This window comes from Amblyomma mixtum, chromosome 1 (assembly GCF_055824585.1).
Source record: "Amblyomma mixtum isolate Tamu chromosome 1, ASM5582458v1, whole genome shotgun sequence".
Lineage (NCBI taxonomy): Eukaryota > Metazoa > Arthropoda > Arachnida > Ixodida > Ixodidae > Amblyomma > Amblyomma mixtum.
The window spans coordinates 42,559,445-42,579,974 of NC_143012.1; the positions used below are offsets into that span (position 1 = coordinate 42,559,445).

Here is a 20,530-nt window from a genome sequence, read left to right on the forward strand (position 1 = left end):
GAAAAAAAGAGCTTAAGCGAAAACCAAAAGCTGTTCATACAGCAGAAAGATGAAGATTAGCGAGGACAACAAATATCGTGCAGGAACCTAGAGGGAATCTAGTGCTGAAGGAGGACTGCAGAAGAAAAAAAAAACGAACTAGAAAGTCAACAGTAAGAGAGAGGCCTAATTAGACGAAAAAAACATTTCAAGCCAACCATACAGACCAACCTCTTGCAAATTAATAGTAGGCCATTTATGGACAAAATAGATATTGAACATCGATACCGAACAAAACAGTTTTGAAATAAAGATTGATTGTTATGCAGTTGATCACTTCCAGTTCGGAAGGAAAGGACCAAAAATTTTTCTTGTTGCAATGATCATTTGCTCTCCACAGAAAATGATGGTGTGGGATACAGGACCCAGCTGCTGCCTGAGCTCGTGAAATTGATTAAGCCGTAGTGCAAAAATAAATTGCATTGCACCTCGCGAAGGTAAGTTTTGAAGTTACTACTTTTAAATTCCGTCAGTCTGTACTGCGCATATGGTTAGGGTCATTCGCTTTTTGGGTAAAACATGGTTTTACGCGATTCTTACGCTACAGGCAGATTTTTTAAATATGGGGTTAAATACTATTTTGCCCTGAAAATGCACTTCTAACAAAGTGCAGTGTGCCAGTGAACAAAGCTGAGGGTACTACACGTAAACAAGTGAACGTGTTGTACTTATTCTACAGCGGCGTTTTTACTTGCATACTCATATTCATTCAGTGGCTCACTTTTGAAAAAGAGTAATCGAATATAAGCGCCACGTACAAAGCTTCTAGCCTACAAAGAAGTCAACCGGCCCCTTGTTGAATACGGACCCATTGTGTGGAATCCCTGTAAGCAAACAGACATGAGGATATCTTTTAGCGAAAGCTACATTGGCCACGAACTTGCGATTTCGCTGTGGCGGTGCTCCGAGGAGGCACAGAGACCGACCTTGAGCCGTTGCCTAGCAACCGCCGCAGCTGGCGGACGCCGCGCGCTCGCCGCGCCATCTGGCATGACGTTGCACAGCGCGCCTCGCCGCAGAGCCGCCGGCGCCGCCGTTTGGTATGACGTCACACCGCTTGCCTCGTTGTTGAGCTCGCCTCCGCTCGCTTCGCCAGCTGTGTCGCATGCCTGATAACATGTCTAAAGGCCGGAATACATGGAGCGTTTTTACCGCGGCGAGTCGTCGATTTTCGCCCGATGGCGCAGATTTGACGCCCGGCGTCGAGAAAAAACGCCCGCCGCCGCCGATCAGGACCGGCTAGATTTTGACGCGCGACGTCCGGTGAGACCGGAAGCGGCGGCTGAAGCGAGCCAATAGCAGCGCAGAAAGCCCGCTCTTCCGGTCCTCTGCCTGCCGCCGCCAACATGGCCGCCATGGCCGTCGAGCTACGCAGTGTGTTTGGCACGGAAATGTTACTGTCGTGAAAATAAACGCTTCATCAGACTTGAAATGTCGCTTTTTTTCGAGAACACTGCTGAATCTTGGATCGGAATGCCTGCGCTCCCTCACTGAAGCGAATGTGTCGAAGACAACCGCAGCCGCTGGTGTCCGCGGCCGAGCGGGCGTCCAAAGGTACGCGACGGCATGCATTCGAGCACGCAAATCTTTATAGATACTTAAGCGCGCGTGCTAAAATTTGTACAGTGGTGGTGAAGTGAAACTTTCCTGATTTTAACAGAATGGTCAGCGTCGCTGTTCTCACCGACCTCCTTGCGCAGTGGTGTTCGCCACTTGTTGATCACATTTGCTTTCGCGTCGAGGGATACGCGGCGGCGCGCCGCCGCTTCAACGCTCCTTGTATCTCCAGCCGGGCGTCGCGCTGCCGCGACGTTTTCTGCCGCGCGAATGTCGTCGAAAAAAACGCCGCATGTATCCTGGCCTTAAGGATTGAAAAGGAGAGCTCGTGTGCGCCGCAACCACAGTTGAGAGGCGGCAGTATGGCAATCTCAAGCGGAAAAGGGCGACGGATGCTGCTAGCGTCTGCGCGTCGACATCGGCCACTGGTTCGGTTGCCTTTCGCTCCGTGTAACCCGGCTCAGCCGAGCTGAGCCACAGCCATTTTAATCTATCCAGAAGAAAGGTCTTCTTATTTGGTATTGCTGTCGGTACCACGGATATTTCTTGCTGTCGTCCAACCTCCGCGTGTAAACTTGACCCCCTTTCGGCTCTCTGGTACACCTAATGCCACAAAGTCATATTTATGTCGATTAACACGTCACGTTTCACTTGAGCCCTTAGGCAAGTTTCTTTAAGCCATCATCTACAAGGCGCCATCGTAGACTATTTCTCCTAGAGTCGAATACAACTCAAGAACGCTGGGGGCTCTTTCCCGTCAAAGGACGCCCTTCAAACCAATGGCGTCGGCCCATTCTCACGACCGCGCAATCGTGGCAATGCAGAGAGCGGCGTCAAAATGGAGAGGGAGGACTATTCCCGACCATAGATGGAAGGGATTATCCCCTACCATCTACCACTCCCTGCTTTGTCAAGCCAAAGGGGTCATGAGAATTAGCCGTTGCCATTGGCTGGAAGAAGGCGAAGGTAGCACGCGACGGCAGAAAGTTAGGTGGGCGGATGAGATTAAGAAGTTTGCGGGGATACTGGCGCCGCAACTGGCGAAGGACACTGTTAATTGGAGAGACATAGGAGACGCCTTTGCCCTGCAGTGGGCGTAATCAGGCTGATGATGATGATGATTATCGGCTGGAAGGGGTTCCTTTGGCGGGGAAAAGCCGCTGGGTTCTTGAGTTGTATCCGGGTGTATAGTGCGCACAAACTGACGCATCCACACACAGTTTTTTTCTCGCGAGATATTGAAAGATTGAACTCCTTGCCCGGCGAAATTAGTTTACTTCCGTTCAGCAATTTTCGGATGCCACTGATATTTGCTGATGCCTCAACATTGTGTCTTTGGCTTTCTAATCATTTTTTATGTATTGAAAGTTGTTCTTTATGATCATAACTTTTATATCCCCACTCCTGTAATACTTGGGGCTGCTGTGTGTCCAAACAAACAAAAAACAAACAAACTGTAAGAAAGAGAGTTGGAGTTCGATGCCCCAGCATGCCCGCCTGCGTCTTCGGTATTATTGGCGGGGTATGTACCGTTTTGTCCACCAGTACATACGCTCTTGTCTGGAATGTCAGCGCCGCAAAAACCCACCACCGCACTCACCTGCTCCTCTGCAACCGTTACCGTGTCCGGCCCGACCATTCGACCGTGTTGGAATCGACCTTTATGGCCCTCTTCCCAGCACTGCCGCCGGGAACCGCTGGATCATCGTCGCCATTGATCATCTCACGCGCTATGCGGAAACTGCCCCGTTGCCAGCTGCGACGGCCTCTGACGTAGCCGGTTTCATACTACAGAATATCATTCTTCGTCACGGTGCGCCTCAGGAATTGCTCAGCGATCGGGGTCGCGTCTTCTTGTCCGGCGTAGTGGAAGCCCTTCTTCGGGAGTGTCATATCGTTCATCGCACGACGTCTTCGTACCATCCGCAGACGAACGGCATGACCGAACGCTTTAACCGGACCCTCGGCGACATGATGGCCAAGTACGTTTCTACCGATCACTCCGACTGGGACCGCGTTCTACCTTTCGTTACCTACGCTTACAATTCTGCAACGCAAGCCACTACTGGTTTTTCCCCGTATTTTCTTCTCTACGGACGCGAGCCTTCCTCCATCATGGACACCATACTGCCTTACCGCCCCGATTCGTCCGACTTTACAACCGTCTCTCAAGCCGCTGCGCATGCCGAAGAATGCCGTCAACTCGCCCGTTCCTTTACTTCTCACGATCAGCACCGTCAGAAAAGCGCCCGCGCCGCTTCTTCCGGTCTGCCGCCGTCCTATCTGCCTGAATCCTTCGTTTGGCTGTGGGTGCCCTCCTCCAGCCCCGGACAGTCTACAAAACTACTGAGCAAATACCAGGGCCCCTATCGCGTTATTCAGCAGGTCTCCCCAGTTAATTATCTGGTCGAGCCCATCACGCCTTCGTCTGACCATCGCCGCCGCGGTCGTGAAATTGTGCACTCAGACCGCCTGAAGCCCTACTACGACCCAGCCATCGTCTCGTGCCCTTAGGCCGCCAGGATGGCGCCTCTTCACCCCGGGGGTATTGTAAGGAAGAGAGTTGGAGTTCGATGCCCCAGCAGCTAGCGCCGACGAAGGCGACGAAGAAGAAGAAGGGCGAAGCCGACGAAGTTCGGGTTTTGCGCTTGCGAACGCTGGCCTGCTGAGCGGCACCGCTGGGACAAGGACTGCGCCCGTCCACGCTAACTGTGCGAGTTTGCACATTACAAAACGAATGAACAAATAAACAAACGAACAAACGAACGAAATAACAAAGACAAACAAAACAAATTGAGTAGTTGGTTATTTTAAACTTATCTAAGCGTTTGTCCATGGCGTGACCCGTAATATATGATTAAATTCGAAGAGTTAGTTTTAGAAGATGAGTACAGACGGTGCGCTGTATTTATTGCGATCATGGTAGCCTGCGCTACTCATGCTAAAGACGTCCTGCTTCAAGATTGTTGCATGTTTCAAGGGGTTGCTGTTGAGTACGTGCAGTGTACTGTTTAAGATAGGCAGTTGTAAAACTTAGGCAAAAGTGTTACGCACGAAGATGTAATGGCTAAATTATTCTAAAAAGCGAAAAATAAATAAATATGTATACAGCACTTCATGGACTTTCTTTGTGCAAGCTGCCATTTATGCAATATTATCTGGATATTGGGCAAAAAGAAGTTGAAAATTTTTGTCCCGCCCAATAAGGAGCGCTAATACATTGTCATTTGCTAGAAAAAACCGCCAGGAGCAACTTGAATAGTGAAAACTTTTATTTCATAGCTTGATTTGAACCCGAATTTGAATTCTACATGTAGAGTCCGATTTTTAGCTCTCTCGGGCCCTGTATGGTGCTAACCTATGATACAACGCCGCAAGGACGAGACAGATAGTGGCCTTGGTCTGTGATTGTACGAGTGCGATTAGTAGGAATCCCGCGGAATGATATTTGTGATGAAGCAATTGAATTAAGAGTTCAATTGTTACGAACAAAAAAAAAGAGGAGGGGGAGGAATAACATTTATTTCCGTCGAATATGGCGCGGCAGCCACCTCCGGGTCCGCACGCAGGCGTCCGGGGAGGCAGTCTGTCGCACCGCGGCGAGAGTACATCCGATCCCGTCTAGGAGAAGAGGTCTTCAGCCTCGGCCGCCAGGCGGACGGCGAAGCGCTGAGTTTTTTCGTCGGAGCTTCTCAGCGTGGTCTCCCATTCATCGCTAGTTTTAATCGCGTTGCGCCCTGGGGCACGAACGCATCTCCAAATTATGTGATCTAATGTTGCCACGTGGCCGCCATATTTACAAATTTCGGTTTCTGCACCGTCCCTCTTCCGCCCTCCGGCACCCGTCCAACTCCTCCACAGGGGCGAGAAGAAATTTCGAGCTTGGAGTCTTCTCCAGTCGTACGACTCCTTTTTACTCAGGGATCAATCCGGTGGCGGATATATCCTCCGGTCTTTCTTCAGATTTTCGGTTACATCCCTAAACGTACCAATACTTTCTTTGCTTTTAGATGATGTTGTGGAGGTGTCCGCAGCACCCCGAGGTAGCGAGGAGCGGGCGAGCATGTGTTAACTCTCATCGCGTTAACTGCGATCACTGCGTTAACTCTCATCGCGATTACTTCAGAGACGGTCCGAGTTCGCTCACTTTGGCTCATCAAGAATGCAGGTAACTCTGTCAGTTGGAATGCAGGTAACTCCCCCACGCTTACCTCCGAGGCAGCCATGGTTCGTTCACTTTGGCGGGCAGCCCGGTACAGTGAACCGCGCGGTCAACACGAGCCATAGTACTGTCGAAACAGCTGGACGACCCTGTCGTGGAGGACGCCTCGGGCGTCGAAGCCGTAGATGAAGTCCAGGTGACCGAACGGTCCGGACCCGACGCGCTCGTCCACGACTATGGTGGACAGGCGGGCCCGGATCTGGTCGATGTCCCGCGGTGTGGACAACTTGTCGCCATGGCCCCAGAATATCGCCACGGGAACACGTATTTTCTCCAGGGTGTAGCAGGGAGCCAGAGCCTGCAAGAAGGAAGAGAGATACACACTTGAACCTCGTTAGGAGATGGGCTAATGAAACAAATGGTCACGGTCAACTGAAGACATTTTTCTTTCAGCCCCTATCCTTTCCTTGAAGTTGTATACAATCCAGAGACAGCCTTCAGCTTATACACTATCGCTGCCGGGTGATGCTGTACTCGCTACTACTGTCAATGAATACCAGCTGTGGCTGTGATCAAATGAAGAAGAGAAGAGAACGAAGAGAAAGGAAGAAAGAAAGAGCGAAATAAAGAAGAGAAGGAAAGGAAGGAAGAAAGAAGAGAAGAAAGGAATAAAGAAAGAGCAGAATGAAGGAAGGAAAGAAGGAAAGAAAGAAAGAAAGAAGTGAAGAAAGAAGTCACGAAAGAAAGAGAGCAGGAAAGAAAGAAAGATTGGCCAATATCACTGCCGAGTGCGGGCAGGAGGGAGTTGAAAGAGAGAAAGAGATGTGAAGGAAATGATGGAAAGACTAGCGTCGCAGCAACCGCATCTGCCGAAGCAATGACTGCGGCTGCTTCAGAAAGAAATACCCCCGCCCCCACTGTAGTATCAGCCCCATTAATGTTATGCCATTGCGTTTAGCGTATGCGCTTGTTTCGTCATTTCCAGGAAAGACGTGCATGCCCTCTCACCAGTGGTTCTGCTTACCGTACTTTTCTCTAAACTTTCAGTTCCTAAACAGGTGTTACACGACAGATTGGACAAATATCAAAACGTAAATTACGTTTAGCTATCAAGCCTAGAGGTTTTAGTTTCGCACTACAACGCCGCAGTGCTTCTTAGGAAAAGTACTTAGTTTAGTTATTGCTGCAAAATGGATTAAATACGCAAGTTTCTGTGGGCACCTTCTGAAAGAAATCGATTCTGTTCCATTACACCAATTTATTAGTAAATTTTTGCCCATTAGCGAAGCTGTGGGTGGTGCTGACCTGGCCGTATCGCTTCTTGTTCTTGTAAACACCGTAGTTGTACTTGCAGAATTTGCTGGTCCTGATGATCTGCGAAGAAATTAAAAAATAAAAATAAAACTAAGACTTGAACACCACTCATCGTGGAAATCATGGAGGCGAAAAAGTTTTTTTTTTTCAGAAAAAAAAAAAATGGCTGAGGCTTAGCTAAGGTTAAGCCTAGTCAGATGCGAAGCATATTGACGGCTAGGCTTGGTAATACATGGCTTTCCTTGGTTGACGTTCATCCCGCTCTTCATCGGTCTCTGTGGCACGCTGAAGCTTTCGCTTCTCGTTCAAATCAGCCCTGCTTCTATACGGCATCCCAACACCTGGCCGCCTCGTAAGTGCCCGGAGAGCGAGGCAAGCTCAGCTTTATACCGCTGCTGTAGCGTCACGTGGTCAGCTGCAGCGCCTCTGATGTGGAGCTATAGTGTACTAGAATTACCTAATTCTAGTACACTATAGTGGAGCCTCCACCGCCGCGGCCGACCGCGCGAGCCGGCAGCCCATCTCTGCTCTACTGTGACGTCATGTTGTCACGTGGTCAGCCGCCGCGCCTCTGATGTGGAGCCTCCACCGCCGCGGCCGACCGCGCGAGCCGGCAGCCCATCTCTCCTCTGCTGTGACGTCATGTTGTCACGTTGTGTCACGTGGTCACGCTAAAGGTCAATGGTAGCTCCACCGCCGCGCTCGACGGGCTGTAGTGTAGCTCTAGTAATATGCTTCGCATAGAAAACACCGCAGAATGGAACGCGGGCTGCCTAACGGCAAATAGTGATTCGATATTCTTTGTTGTTTTATACAATCCGTGCTGTCTACAGTCAAATGTTTTCAGAATATCGGGGAAAAGTTTTCGGGGTCCAAGCTGCACTCCACCCGAGGCTTAAATCCTGCGATTCGATGGTGCAGTTTACCCTTTATGTGCGACCGACATAACACAGTTTCAAGACATATGGACTAGGTGTGCGGCAATTCAAAATTTCAGCTCGTCCAACGTACTGTAATATTTGGACAGTATTAAGAGACAACTACCAGATACGTAAGAGCTAGAAAATAACTGTGCCTAAGTGTATGGCATACATAAAAAAGAATACATTACTTTAGGTGGAAGATAATAATTAGGTGGAAGATAATAACCACCGCTCCGGTGTAGCGGTGGTCCCGGGTTCGAACCCCGGACCAGGACGAATTTTTCTTTAACTACGAAGTTTCTGTGAAAGCTGTATAGGTTTCCTTTGTGGCCATATGGCTGCGCTCGGGTGGACGTCAATGAGTAATTACTCCCTTATTACAAATCTACTCCACCTTGGGGGATTCCCCTAAATATTTAGTCAACACTGTTTCCACTTCGAGTTATAGACCAATTCGCTCTCGCCCTACCATAAGCTTGCCGTCCCGGTTAGCTCAATTGGTAGAGCGACTGTTCCGGTGTAGCGGTGGTCCCGGGTTCGAACCCCGGACCAGGACGAATTTTTCTTTAACTACGAAGTTTCTTCAAAAGCTGTATAGCTTTCCTTTGTGGCCGTATGGCTGAGCTCGGGTGGACGTCAATGAGTAAATTCTCCCTTATTAAGATAATTTATACAAGCATATATGCAGTGAGCAACTGTTTTTCTTTCTCAGTCACAACCACCGCGAAACACAGTTGAACTCCAGGTCAAACGAGCTAAGACATTTGCGTATACAAGCTTGACGGACTGTCTACAGTCAAATGTTTTCGGAATATCGGGGAAGCGTTTTCGGGGTCCAAGCTGCAGTCCACCCGAGGCTTAAAGCCTGGGATTCGGTGATGAAGTTGCAGTCTATCATAAACTGCGTTCAACGAAGCTACGGGCATCTTATGCTTCGATATGTGGCCATATCTAGTGTTTCTATATACCTGCCTTGACATCTCACAAAATTATAAGTGATACTAAAGACGCTACTTTGGGTTCGTTTATTGCGTTAGCAGTATGATCTTCGTTCCTTTGAATTCTGTTGTCGGGTGCGTTATGACCGGAGGATTGTGTGAGTAGAGCACGGAGCGAAGGAGTGCGAGAGAGAGAGGAGATGCGGAGAGGAGAAGGCGGGCTACAACAGCGACACTAGCGGTAGCGAGAGGAATTAGAACTCGCGGCGGAGCCGCCGCCGTCCGAGCAAACAGAGGAGTGAGAGAGGAGTAGAGAGATGAGGCGGGCGAGAAGGAGGCACGCAGCAATGGCCAACGTTACTAGACTAGGTAGTCTAGTAACGTTGGCAATGGCGCCCCTAACGGGCGCGCGATATTGGAAAGACGCAGTTATATAAGGGGAATACGTTTTGAATTTTAAAACGCGAGAATTAAAATCAACTGCTGACACACAAATGTCTCATCACGTTCAGTGATCACCTGTCATTTTTTTTTTGCCTCAGCGTTCGATTTACCCTCCCCCCCCCCCCCCCCACACACACACACTCACAAAAGCAACGCCAGCTCTTGCCTGAGTAAAGTGCAAAATGTTCTTCCACGACGTTCCGGCCGGCATCTGCTGTAGGTAGACGTGAAATCGGCTCTGCAACGACACACCGAGAAGATACCTGAAGAAACCTGGTTGGTGCCTACACCACGCATAAATACCTGTAAACAGCGCCTGCAATATAGACTTCCTTCTCTTCTAAACACATACAAATATGCCAATTTCAACTTGTTTACCTGTACTCATCGTGAGCTGCGTTGCTTATACATAGACTGTGTTACAAAATGATTTTTTCCCCTTTAAACTGCACTAAGTGGTGTTTTTTGTTTTCTTTAATTTGCATTGTTTGATGCATTGTGCTTTTGTTGTACTGCTAAAAGATACTTAACTTATGCAATGATGTTTGGATGACCATGTAAATTGCACACATGTACAAACTAGAGGTAAGATTTTTCTTGGTGTTAATAATGTGTTTTTTTCTGATTTGTTTTCTTTTGTTTATTTTGTTATTTTTTTCTCGTCGCCTGTCGCTGCTGCCCGGTATAAGGGGGCTGCGGCTCAGTTAAGCTATCTATGACAGCTTTTTCTGCAGCACCTCAGTTGAGTTTGCGGGCCGCCGGGCAGCGGGCCATCTCCATATCCCCCCCAGGCGCCGCCGACTTGGTCCTTATCTTAAGATGTTTTAGGCGGCGTAGCTTTTAAGCAGACAGAGGAAACGCTGGTGTCAAAGGGCTGCCGCCCCAAAAGGTAAAAATGGCAGCGAGGGGTGCCGGAAGGGGATCCGTTCCGCGGACAGTGCGTACGAGTCGCGTACTCCGGCTATTGTCGGGGTTAAGTTCAATGACCCTTCGACCGCGGCGTCGAACAGTGCGAAAGAAAGCTTCAGGGACACTTGAGGGGGAAGCTCGTGTGGGAGGCAGCTGAGTGCAATTACGAATGGTCGGGAGGCTGATGGAAGTGGTCATTCGGGTAACGAGTTGTGATTACTCTGCCTCTGGCCGGAGGGCTCAGATGCCATCCTGCAGTGTTTGGAGCCACAGCTGATGGAAGTGGTGCTTGCGTGCTTTTGTGGTGTTGTCAAAGTGTTTTCACTGTGTGTGGAAAAGCGCAAAAGCGCTATCGGCTTCTTCAAAGGCATGCGGCCCTAGCGAGCAAACAAGCTCGTCGGTACCGGCGTGTCTTTGGTCTATTGAGTTGCAGAGAAAACGCTCTGATTGGTTGTAAGAAGCCCATCTCTCATTGGTCACTAAGTTGGTGCCCAGAATGCTGGGGAAACTTATTTAAGGAGGCGTTTTGGCGCCAAAGGGAGAGACTTGGGCAGGGACTCTTGGTGGAGAGTGGGAATCGGGAGACGGACAGGGTCTAGCTTTGCGCTGGCCACGTTCCGAAGGACGAGGAGCCGCTACGTGTAGCGCGAGTTCAGTCGGCCAGGCAGGACAGGGTTTCGTAGGGGCGAGCTCTGGCCTGGCGCTCCCGATCGTCCTGAATGCTAGCGACCACCCTGGTCGATGTGTATATGTGTAAATAGTTGTAAATAAACCCAGCTTGTACATTTCCGCAAAGAAATTCGTCTACGTCTCATCTCCCTCCTGCAACGTGTCGCGCCCAAACGGACCCCCATCTCCACCACCACAAGAGGAAGACCTGAACCCGAGTTCAACTACCTCTGTCACCTTTTGAGGCAGAAATAAAATGATTGATTGATATGCGCGGCGAAAGTCCTAATCATGTGGTTCCAGTAGTGCAGAATTTCCACAAAGCAGCCTAGTTGAGAAACGCTGCCTATTGCATACGTTCTTGCTTGGCGAGCACCCCAAAGGGGCGCTTGCTATGAAAAACGTAGCTCGCATAGTTTCTTCTGTTGAATTATTCCCAAATGCCTTGCTCTCTCTAGCTTCGCCTGATCCGAGAGATCCATTTAACGCGTCATCATCATCATCATCAGCCTGACTACGCGATCTGCAGTGCCTCTCCCATATCTCTCCAATTAATCCTGTCCTTTGCCAGTTGCGGCCACCGTATTCCCGCAAACCTCTTAATCTCATCCGCCCACTTAACTTTCTGCCGCCCCCTGCTACGTTTGCCTTTTCTTGGAATCCACTCCGTTACCCTTAAAAACCAGCGGTTATCTTGCCTTCGCATTACATGCCCTGCCCGAGCCTATTTCTTCCTGTTGATTTCAACTAGGGTGTCATTAACCCGCGTTTGTTCCCTCACCCACCCTGCCCACTTCCTGTCTCTTGATGTTACCCCAATAATTTTCCTTTCCATAGCTTGCTGCGTTGTTATTAAGTTGAACCGTTTTCGTGAGCCTCTAGGTTCCTGCCCCATAAGAGAGCACCGGCAAGATACAGCTGTTATATTCTTTCACGTCTATTTGCCATTAATGGGGATCTCCTTGAGGCAGATAGCCCAGTTGTTTACAAGTAGCTTAATTATCACTTGATTTGCGGTTGAGGCAAAGGCGTGTAGGGGACACCATACCTCTTGACCCTAATTATTTCAATCTATTTTCGCGCAACGGCATGTTGGCGCCAAAAGAGCTCGTACCCGCAATGGTTGCTTTTGAAAGACTATGATATATTTTAAAACAATAATTTTAAGATCAGAATATAGGCACACTCTTTTTTTGTCTATTGCCACTTGTATTGTTCTGTGTCACAACAACGACGACAACAACAACATCCGCGACTGCTGCAGCATTCGTCGCACCACCACCATATTGTTTTAAACTTTGCGAGCTCAAGTTAACTCAATAAAATTGTTGCGTTTAGTGCCTCCGATCGCCTCGCTACTCCCAGTGGCAATATAATGGATCTGGGAGCAGTGATAAATCCGCACAAGGGAGATCGGACGTCGGCAAAACTATGGGACCAGGCACATGCGGCTCAATAGAGTTAGTTCTTGGGCTAGTTGGTATGCTTGATTTACACTCATAGTTTTCCAGCGCAACAGCACACGGCCAAAGAAAAGAAGCAGGAAGAGAAGAAGAACACAAGAAGAAGGAAGGAAAAGAAGAAGAACACAGCGCTGTGTTCGTCCTTCTTCTCTCCCTGCTTCTTTTCTAGGGCCGTGCGCCGTTGCGCTGAAAAACTATGAGTGTAAATCCGGCTCAAGCTGCGAGAGAGTAGGGGAGTGCGAATAGTACTTTATCGAAACCGAATCCAATAAGAATACGCTAGCTTTGCTGCCGAATCGGATACGAATAGTGCGGATAAAAAAAAAACGAATGAAATACTAACCGAATAGTTAAAAGGACCGAATGGAATACGATTCGCTACTTGCACAATTATTCGCGCAAAACGAATATTCATGCTAAAATCTGTAACTGTCCCACAAGACGCAGCACTGATCTCCCCTGGAGAAGAAGCAACACAATGTCAGTGCACTAACTCTATGACCATCACGTCTTACACACACGCTATGAACACGAGTAAGCCTATACAGGGTCTGTTCTGAAAGTAGTAGGACTGGTTTTTTCCTAGGCGAACGGGCGGACGAGAGGCGGTCTGCGCGCGCAGGAGGATCGTTAAAGGAGGTTATTGGGAATGCTGGGGAAAATCGGCAGTCGGCTCTCGGCCGTTGAAGAGAGCAGGTCGCTTGTACTGTGAACCCCTGTCGAAACGTCTCGTCACGCAGAATCATAGAGCGTTTTCTGGATCAGCGAATACGCGATCAAATTTTGTGTAAATCTTGGTAAAACGGGCAAAGAGACTCACAACATGATTTTGGAGGCCTACGGTGAAACTTCCATGGGTAGATGAGGTGTTTTTTGAGTGGCACAATCTGTTCCGAGAAGGTAAGGAAAGAGTGGAAGACGACGACCACTCCGGACGCCCTTCGACCAGCAAGACCAACGAAAATGTGTAGCGAGTGAAACATTTACTGAACAGTGATCGCAGGATAAGTATCAGAATGATTGCTGAGGACTTGAGCATTCCTCAAACCCAAGTTTTTGAGATCGTGACAGAAAACTTTGCCATGAGGAAAGTGTGCGCGAAGTCGGTGCCGGGAGTGTTGTCAGGAGCAAAAGACCAACCGGAAAGCGATCCGCCACGATCTTCTTCATAATGTGAATGAGAACCCCGATTTTTTGCCCAGCACAAGGCGGCAACGCTGCCTCAGCACCCTTACCGTCCCGACTTGGCCCCGCCAGACTTTTTTCTATTCCCGAGAATAAAATCGACGCTCAAGGGGAAACATCACGGATCGGTAGAAGCGGTCCAACAGGCCGTGACGAGGGAGCTGAACAGCATTCCGGTCCAGGCGTTCCTGGAGGCGTACGAAAACGGGAAAACTCATTGGCAGCAGCGTGTAGGTACGGAAGGGTGCTACTTTGAAAAATTCTAATCATTTTTACTATTTTCATGAATAAATTTCAGACCATGTATAACATGGTCTGAACATGGTCCCGTGTTATACAGACCATGTATAACATGGGAGTTAAAAAGAAGTAAGCTGTCCTCTAGCCAGCTCCATTTATTGCCCAGGTTTCGGAGTAGATTTCGATCACTAAATATACGGAATCCTTATTCTTGGCTTCAGAGGTGTATTCCCATTTCAAAGCATAGCAACTTGATGCAGTTAACAAACAACAAAAAACAGAGTAACAAAAAATAAATACTCAGTGTCTTAGATCTGTACATGGCGGAGAATAAAATCCATCATTGTTTGACATTGGAACAGTATCTTCAGGCAAAGGTTCTACTCTTTAACTCTTAAAAAAAGGGGCAAAACCAGCCACAACAAAAATTAAAAGAAAAGACTGACAATGCATTCAGCAAAAGCTGGGTTTCGTGCACAGACATGTGGTCACGTATAGAAATGCACCTGCAATGGAAGTTGCTTTATGTCTCCATTTACAGCATTTCTCTAAGTCGGACTGAAATCTGAATTCTTAACCGGTAATAGCATGCACCCATTTATGCCATTGTAAGGTAAGATCCGTCCACTTTTGCTAAAATCTCGCTGTATATCATGGTCAGTTTCCGGTCCCTTCAACCATAAAATTCTCAAGGGCGGAGCATTCACTCACTCGTACTCACACTCATGTCCACTCCCCCTCACAACCACTCACTCGTATTTGCATTCATGTGCACTCACACTCACAGCCACTCACTCACACTCACATTCAGACCACTCGCGCTCACAACCACTATCTCACAGTCATGTCCACTCCCCTTCACAACCACTCTCTCGCATTTGCATTCATGTGCACTCAACTCACAACCACTCACTCACACTCACATTCATGACCACTCGCGCTCACAACCACTATCTCACAGTCATGTCCACTCCCACTCACAACCACTCACTCGCAGTTGCATTCATGTGCACTCACACTCACAACCGCTCACTCACACTCACATCCATGACCACTCGCGCTCACAACCACTCCGTCACACTCACCTCTCCTCGCCCTCACAACCACTCACTCGTATTTGCATACATGTGCACTCACTCACAACCACTCGCTCACACTCACATTCATGACCACTCGTGCTCACAACCACTCACTCGCACTCACCTCCCCTCGCCCTCACAACCACTCACTCGTATTTGCATACATGTGCACTCACTCACAACCACTCGCTCACACTCACATCCATGACCACTCGGGCTCACAACCACTCACTCGCACTCACCTCTCCTCGCCCTCACAACCACTCACTCGTATTTGCATTCATGTGCACTCACACTCACAACCACTCACTCACACTCCCATTCATGACCACTCGCGCTCTCAACCACTCACTGGAACTGACCTCTCCTCGCCCTCACAACCACTCACTCGTATTTGCATTCATGTGCACTCACACTCACAACCACTCACTCACACTCACATTCATGACCACTCGCGCTCTCAACCACTCACTCGAACTGACCTCTCCTCGCCCTCACAACCACTCACTCGTATTTGCATTCATGTGCACTCAAACTCACATTCATGACCACTCGCGCTCACAACCATTCAGTCGCACTCACCTCTCCTCGCCCTCACAACCACTCATTCGTATTTGCATTCATGTGCACTCACACTCACAACCACTCACTCACACTCACATTCATGACCACTCGCGCTCTCAACCACTCACTCGAACTGACCTCTCCTCGCCCTCACAACCACTCACTCGTATTTGCATTCATGTGCACTCAAACTCACATTCATGACCACTCGCGCTCACAACCACTCACTCGCACTCACCTCTCCTCGCCCTCACAACCACTCACTCGTATATGCATTCATGTGCACTCGCACTCACATTCATGACCACTCGCGCTCTCAAAAACTCACTCGAACTGACCTCTCCTCGCCCTCACAACCACTCACTCGTATTTGCATTCATGTGCACTCACACTCACATTCATGACCACTCGCGCTCTCAACCACTCACTCGAACTGACCTCTCCTCGCCCTCACAACCACTCACTCGCACTCACCTCTCCTCGCCCTCACAACCACTCACTCGTATATGCATTCATGTGCACTCGCACTCACATTCATGACCACTCGCGCTCTCAACCACTCACTCGAACTGACCTCTCCTCGCCCTCACAACCACTCACTCGTATTTGCATTCATGTGCACTCGCACTCACATTCATGACCACTCGCGCTCTCAACCACTCACTCGAACTGACCTCTCCTCGCCCTCACAACCACTCACTCGTATATGCATTCATGTGCACTCGCACTCACATTCATGACCACTCGCGCTCTCAACCACTCACTCGAACTGACCTCTCCTCGCCCTCACAACCACTCACTCGTATATGCATTCATGTGCACTCAAACTCACATTCATGACCACTCGCGCTCACAACCACTCACTCGCACTCACCTCTCCTCGCCCTCACAACCACTCACTCGTATATGCATTCATGTGCACTCGCACTCACATTCATGACCACTCGCGCTCTCAACCACTCACTCGAACTGACCTCTCCTCGCCCTCACAACCACTCACTCGTATTTGCATTCATGTGCACTCACACTCACATTCATGACCACTCGCGCTCACAACCACTTACTCGCACTCACCTCTCCTCACAGCCACTCACTCGTATTTGCATTAATGTGCACTCAAACTCACAACTACTCACTCACAGAAACATTCATGACCACTCGCGCTCACAACCACTACCTCACATTCACCTCTCCTCACCCTCACAACCACTCACTCGTATTTGCATTCATGTGCACTCGCAACCACTCACTCACACTCACATTCATGACCACTCGCGCTCACAACCACTCCCTCACACTCACCTCTCCTCATCCTCACAACCACTCACTCGTATTTGCATTCATGTGCACTCACACTCACAACCACTCACTCACACTCATATTCATGACCACTCGCGCTCACAACCACTCACAAGCACTCACCTCTCCTCGCCCTCACAACCACTCACTCGCATTTGCATACACGTGCACTCACACTCACAACCACTCGATCACACTCACATTCATGACCACTCGCGCTCACAACCACTCACTCGCACTCACCTCTCCTCGCCCTCACAACCACTCACTCGTATTTGCATACATGTACACTCACACTCACAACCACTCACTCACATTCACATTCATGACCACTCGCGCTCACAACCACTCACTCGCACTCACCTCTCCTCGCCCTCACAACCACTCACTCGCATTTGCATACATGTGCACTCACACTCACAACCACTCACTCACACTCACATTCATTACCACTCGCGCTCACAACCACTCACTCGCACTCACCTCTCCTCGCCCTCACAACCACTCACTCGCATTCGCATACACCTGCACTCACACTCACAACCACTCGATCACACTCACATTCATGACCACTCGCGCTCACAACCACTCACTCGCACTCACCTCTCCTCGCCCTCACAACCACTCACTCGCATTCGCATACACCTGCACTCACACTCACAACCACTCGATCACACTCACATTCATGACCACTCGCGCTCACAACCACTCACTCGCACTCACCTCTCCTCGCCCTCACAACCACTCACTCGTATTTGCATACATGTGCACTCACACTCACATTCATGACCACTCGCGATCACAACCACTCACTCGCATTTGCATTCATGTGCACTCACACTCACAACCACTCACTCACACTCACACTCACAACCACTCACTCACACTCACAACCACTCACTCACACTCACATTCATGACCACTCGCGCTAACAACCGCTCCCTCACACTCACCTCTCCTCACCCTCACAACCACTCACTTGTATTTGCATTCATGTGCACTCACACTCACAACCACTCACTCACACTCACATTCATGACCACTCGCGCTGACAACCACTTCCTCACACTCACCTCTCCTCACCCTCACAACCACTCACTCGTATTTGCATTCATGTGCACTCACAATCACAACCACTCACTCACACTCACATTCATGACCACTCGCGCTGACAACCACTCCCTCACACTCACCTCTCCTCACCCTCACAACCACTCACTAGTATTTGCATTCATGTGCACTCACAACCACTCACTCACACTCACATTCATGACCCCTCGAACTCACCACTGACTTCTACTCACACTCACCTCCCCTCACACTCACATACACACATCTCGTCCACTCACACTGACTCACGTACATTCGTACACACGACCACTCACGCACACTAACCCACACTCAAGTTCGTGAGTGGGAGTGAGGCGATATGAGCGCACTCATGAGTGAGTGTGCCAGCCTATGCCCCCTTCCCCCACAAGGACACACTCTGAACAGAAGGGAGTAAAAAAGGAGTAAGTTGTCCTCTAGTGCACACCCTTTTATAAAACGGTGTGCGCTAGAGGACAGCTTAGTCTCTTTTTACTCCCATACAGTGTTTTACTCCCATATTCGTTTTTAGAGTGCCGTACTCACCAAGTTGGCCATGGAAGAGGGTCCGAATACAGCGTCCGTGATGGCCTTGCACACGGCGACCGTATCTTCGGAGCGGCACAGCCCATCGCCTAGCCTCGCCCAGAAGGGTCCCTGCTCGCCGATTTCGCCCATCTTCAGCACCATCTTGCGCAGCTGTCCTCACACCAGAACACGGGGGGGGGGGGGGGGGAGGGAACCCAAGTTCTGTGAAAAATGTTCTACGAAGCTTTGCGCAAAAGCAGCTAAGAAAAGGACGCCGCATTTCCCAGAAAGGAGAAGTTTCGAGCTCTTTCCTGAGTCTTCCCGGCAACCCCTTAAGGTGGGTTCAGACGAGCGGTCCGGATCGCGGATAGTCCGCGCGCGTCAGCGCGGTTATCGTGACGCGTGACCAAGCTCCGGGAGACGGTCCGTACGTCGAGCATTCACACGAACGCAGCGGACAATCCGCGCGTCCTCTAGCCCACGGCGTGCTTTGCGCTGTTTGCGGGGCTTCGAAAATTCAGCTGCCGAGAGTTTCAACATGAACGCCGCGAGAAAACGTCGTCTCGCCGCACTGGCTGTAGCCATTCAAGCGTCTGAGGACGAGGAGGAAGTTTTCGTAGCTAAAAACTTTTATGTTGGGCAAATTCATGGTTGGAAAAAAAGTGCTTGGGCATGCAGGGCCTGCTGCACGAGGACCTACTTGAATGCGACCCGGAGAGTACAAACGCTTGCTGCGGCTGAGTCCAGAGGAGTTTTACCAGATACTGGCTCACTGAGCGACTTCTTTCCAAATTCACTCAAATTAGAAGAAACAACAAAGCAAAGCGGGCATTTACGCGCACGCTCAAATACACAGTACGTCGCAGTGCAGCATACGCGGAGTGAATAGCGCAGTGAGCGAAACACGAAAAGCAGGACACACAATGCCCACTCGAGCTGCAAATTCGGCGAAAAGCGCGCCAAAACGAAAGGCGCCAGCACGGAGCAAAGCCGACTTCATTCAGAATAGCTAGCCAGACGAGCGCGCCTAGAAGCAAAAAAGAGCAAAAACAATCCCGGTCCGCGGCGGAGGCTCGCTCTGCGCGGACTGAAATAGGCGCTCGCCTTTTTCACTCGGTCCGCGATCCGGGCCCGGAAAAGTCTGCGCCGCCCGCACAAGGTCGCTCAGAGCCGTGACGTTCCCGTCACGTGGCGCGCGGAGAGCGCTGACGCGCTTGGACCATCCGCGATCCGGTCCGCTCGTCTGAACCCACCTTCCCACCGCTGCCACCGCTGCCACCACTGTTGGGACTGGGAGTCCGAGCCAGGAAACGGTCGAGGCGACGGTGAGTCAAATGACTTTTATGTACAGTATGTACAGTCATGAAATTTATGAGCGTGAACACGGCAGCGCGTGGCAAATAGCCTCCAGCCCTACTTGTGGCGATACGCGGCGGCTGCTTTCCGCAACATGGTGGAAAGGGTTACGCCGCGTTGCCAGCTTCCGGCAAGCCGAAGGACAGACCTCCCTTTCCACTTTGTTTACGAAAGCGGCCGCTGCGTATCGCCACGAGTAGGGCTCGAGGCTATCTGCCATGCGCTGCCGTGTTCACGCTCATAAATTTCATGTCTGTACAAGGGCTTTTACATGATACAAGGGCCAAGAGCACCACGGGCTAGCACAAAGAAGAAGGGCGGCCCCGGCGGCGAGCGTAGCTGCGGCGTGATGGCTCTTCTGCTGCCCGTCTGCTGTGCGGGTTCAGCGCGGCTCCGTTTTTATAGCCGCCGGTGTCCGTTGCGGCAGCCAGCAGTTCAAATCCTCCAATCAGGTCACGGCACTGGCTACCGTTGAAATTAGACCAATGGTCGAGAGGCGACGGCCGGCGAGCGTCGGAGGAGTTCGCACCGACGGAGAGGAGGGGAGGAGGAAGGGTCCGTGTGGGCGCCGGCGAGGCGGAATGATTCACGCTGCACGCCGCGACATGTCCGAGAGAGTCTGGGCCTGCTTTGAGCGACGGCGGGCGCGCAACGCTGGCTTCCAGAGAGGCCAGCCAGCGAAATGGGGGCTCCGGCACTACAACACGCGTACCGTCGTGCAGCACTCGCAACGCGTAATATGTTGCCCGCTTAGGCGTGCACAGATCTCTCC

General features: G+C 50.3%; 1 protein-coding gene across 1 annotated transcript in view; it reads right to left on the reverse strand.

Annotated features, from left to right (window-relative positions):
- Positions 1-4,880: 4,880 nt before the first annotated feature.
- LOC149366145 (gastric triacylglycerol lipase-like) overlaps positions 4,881-20,530 on the reverse strand; it is a 29,210-nt gene continuing 13,560 nt past the window's right edge. Inside the window, exons 7-10 of the mRNA XM_089552392.1 lie at positions 18,421-18,573; positions 9,544-9,615; positions 7,064-7,132; positions 4,881-6,116 (exon numbers count right to left, since the gene is read on the reverse strand). Of these exons, the coding sequence (XP_089408518.1) occupies positions 5,868-6,116; positions 7,064-7,132; positions 9,544-9,615; positions 18,421-18,573 (543 nt within the window). The 3' untranslated portion in view covers positions 4,881-5,867. The remainder of the gene's footprint in view (positions 6,117-7,063; positions 7,133-9,543; positions 9,616-18,420; positions 18,574-20,530) is intronic.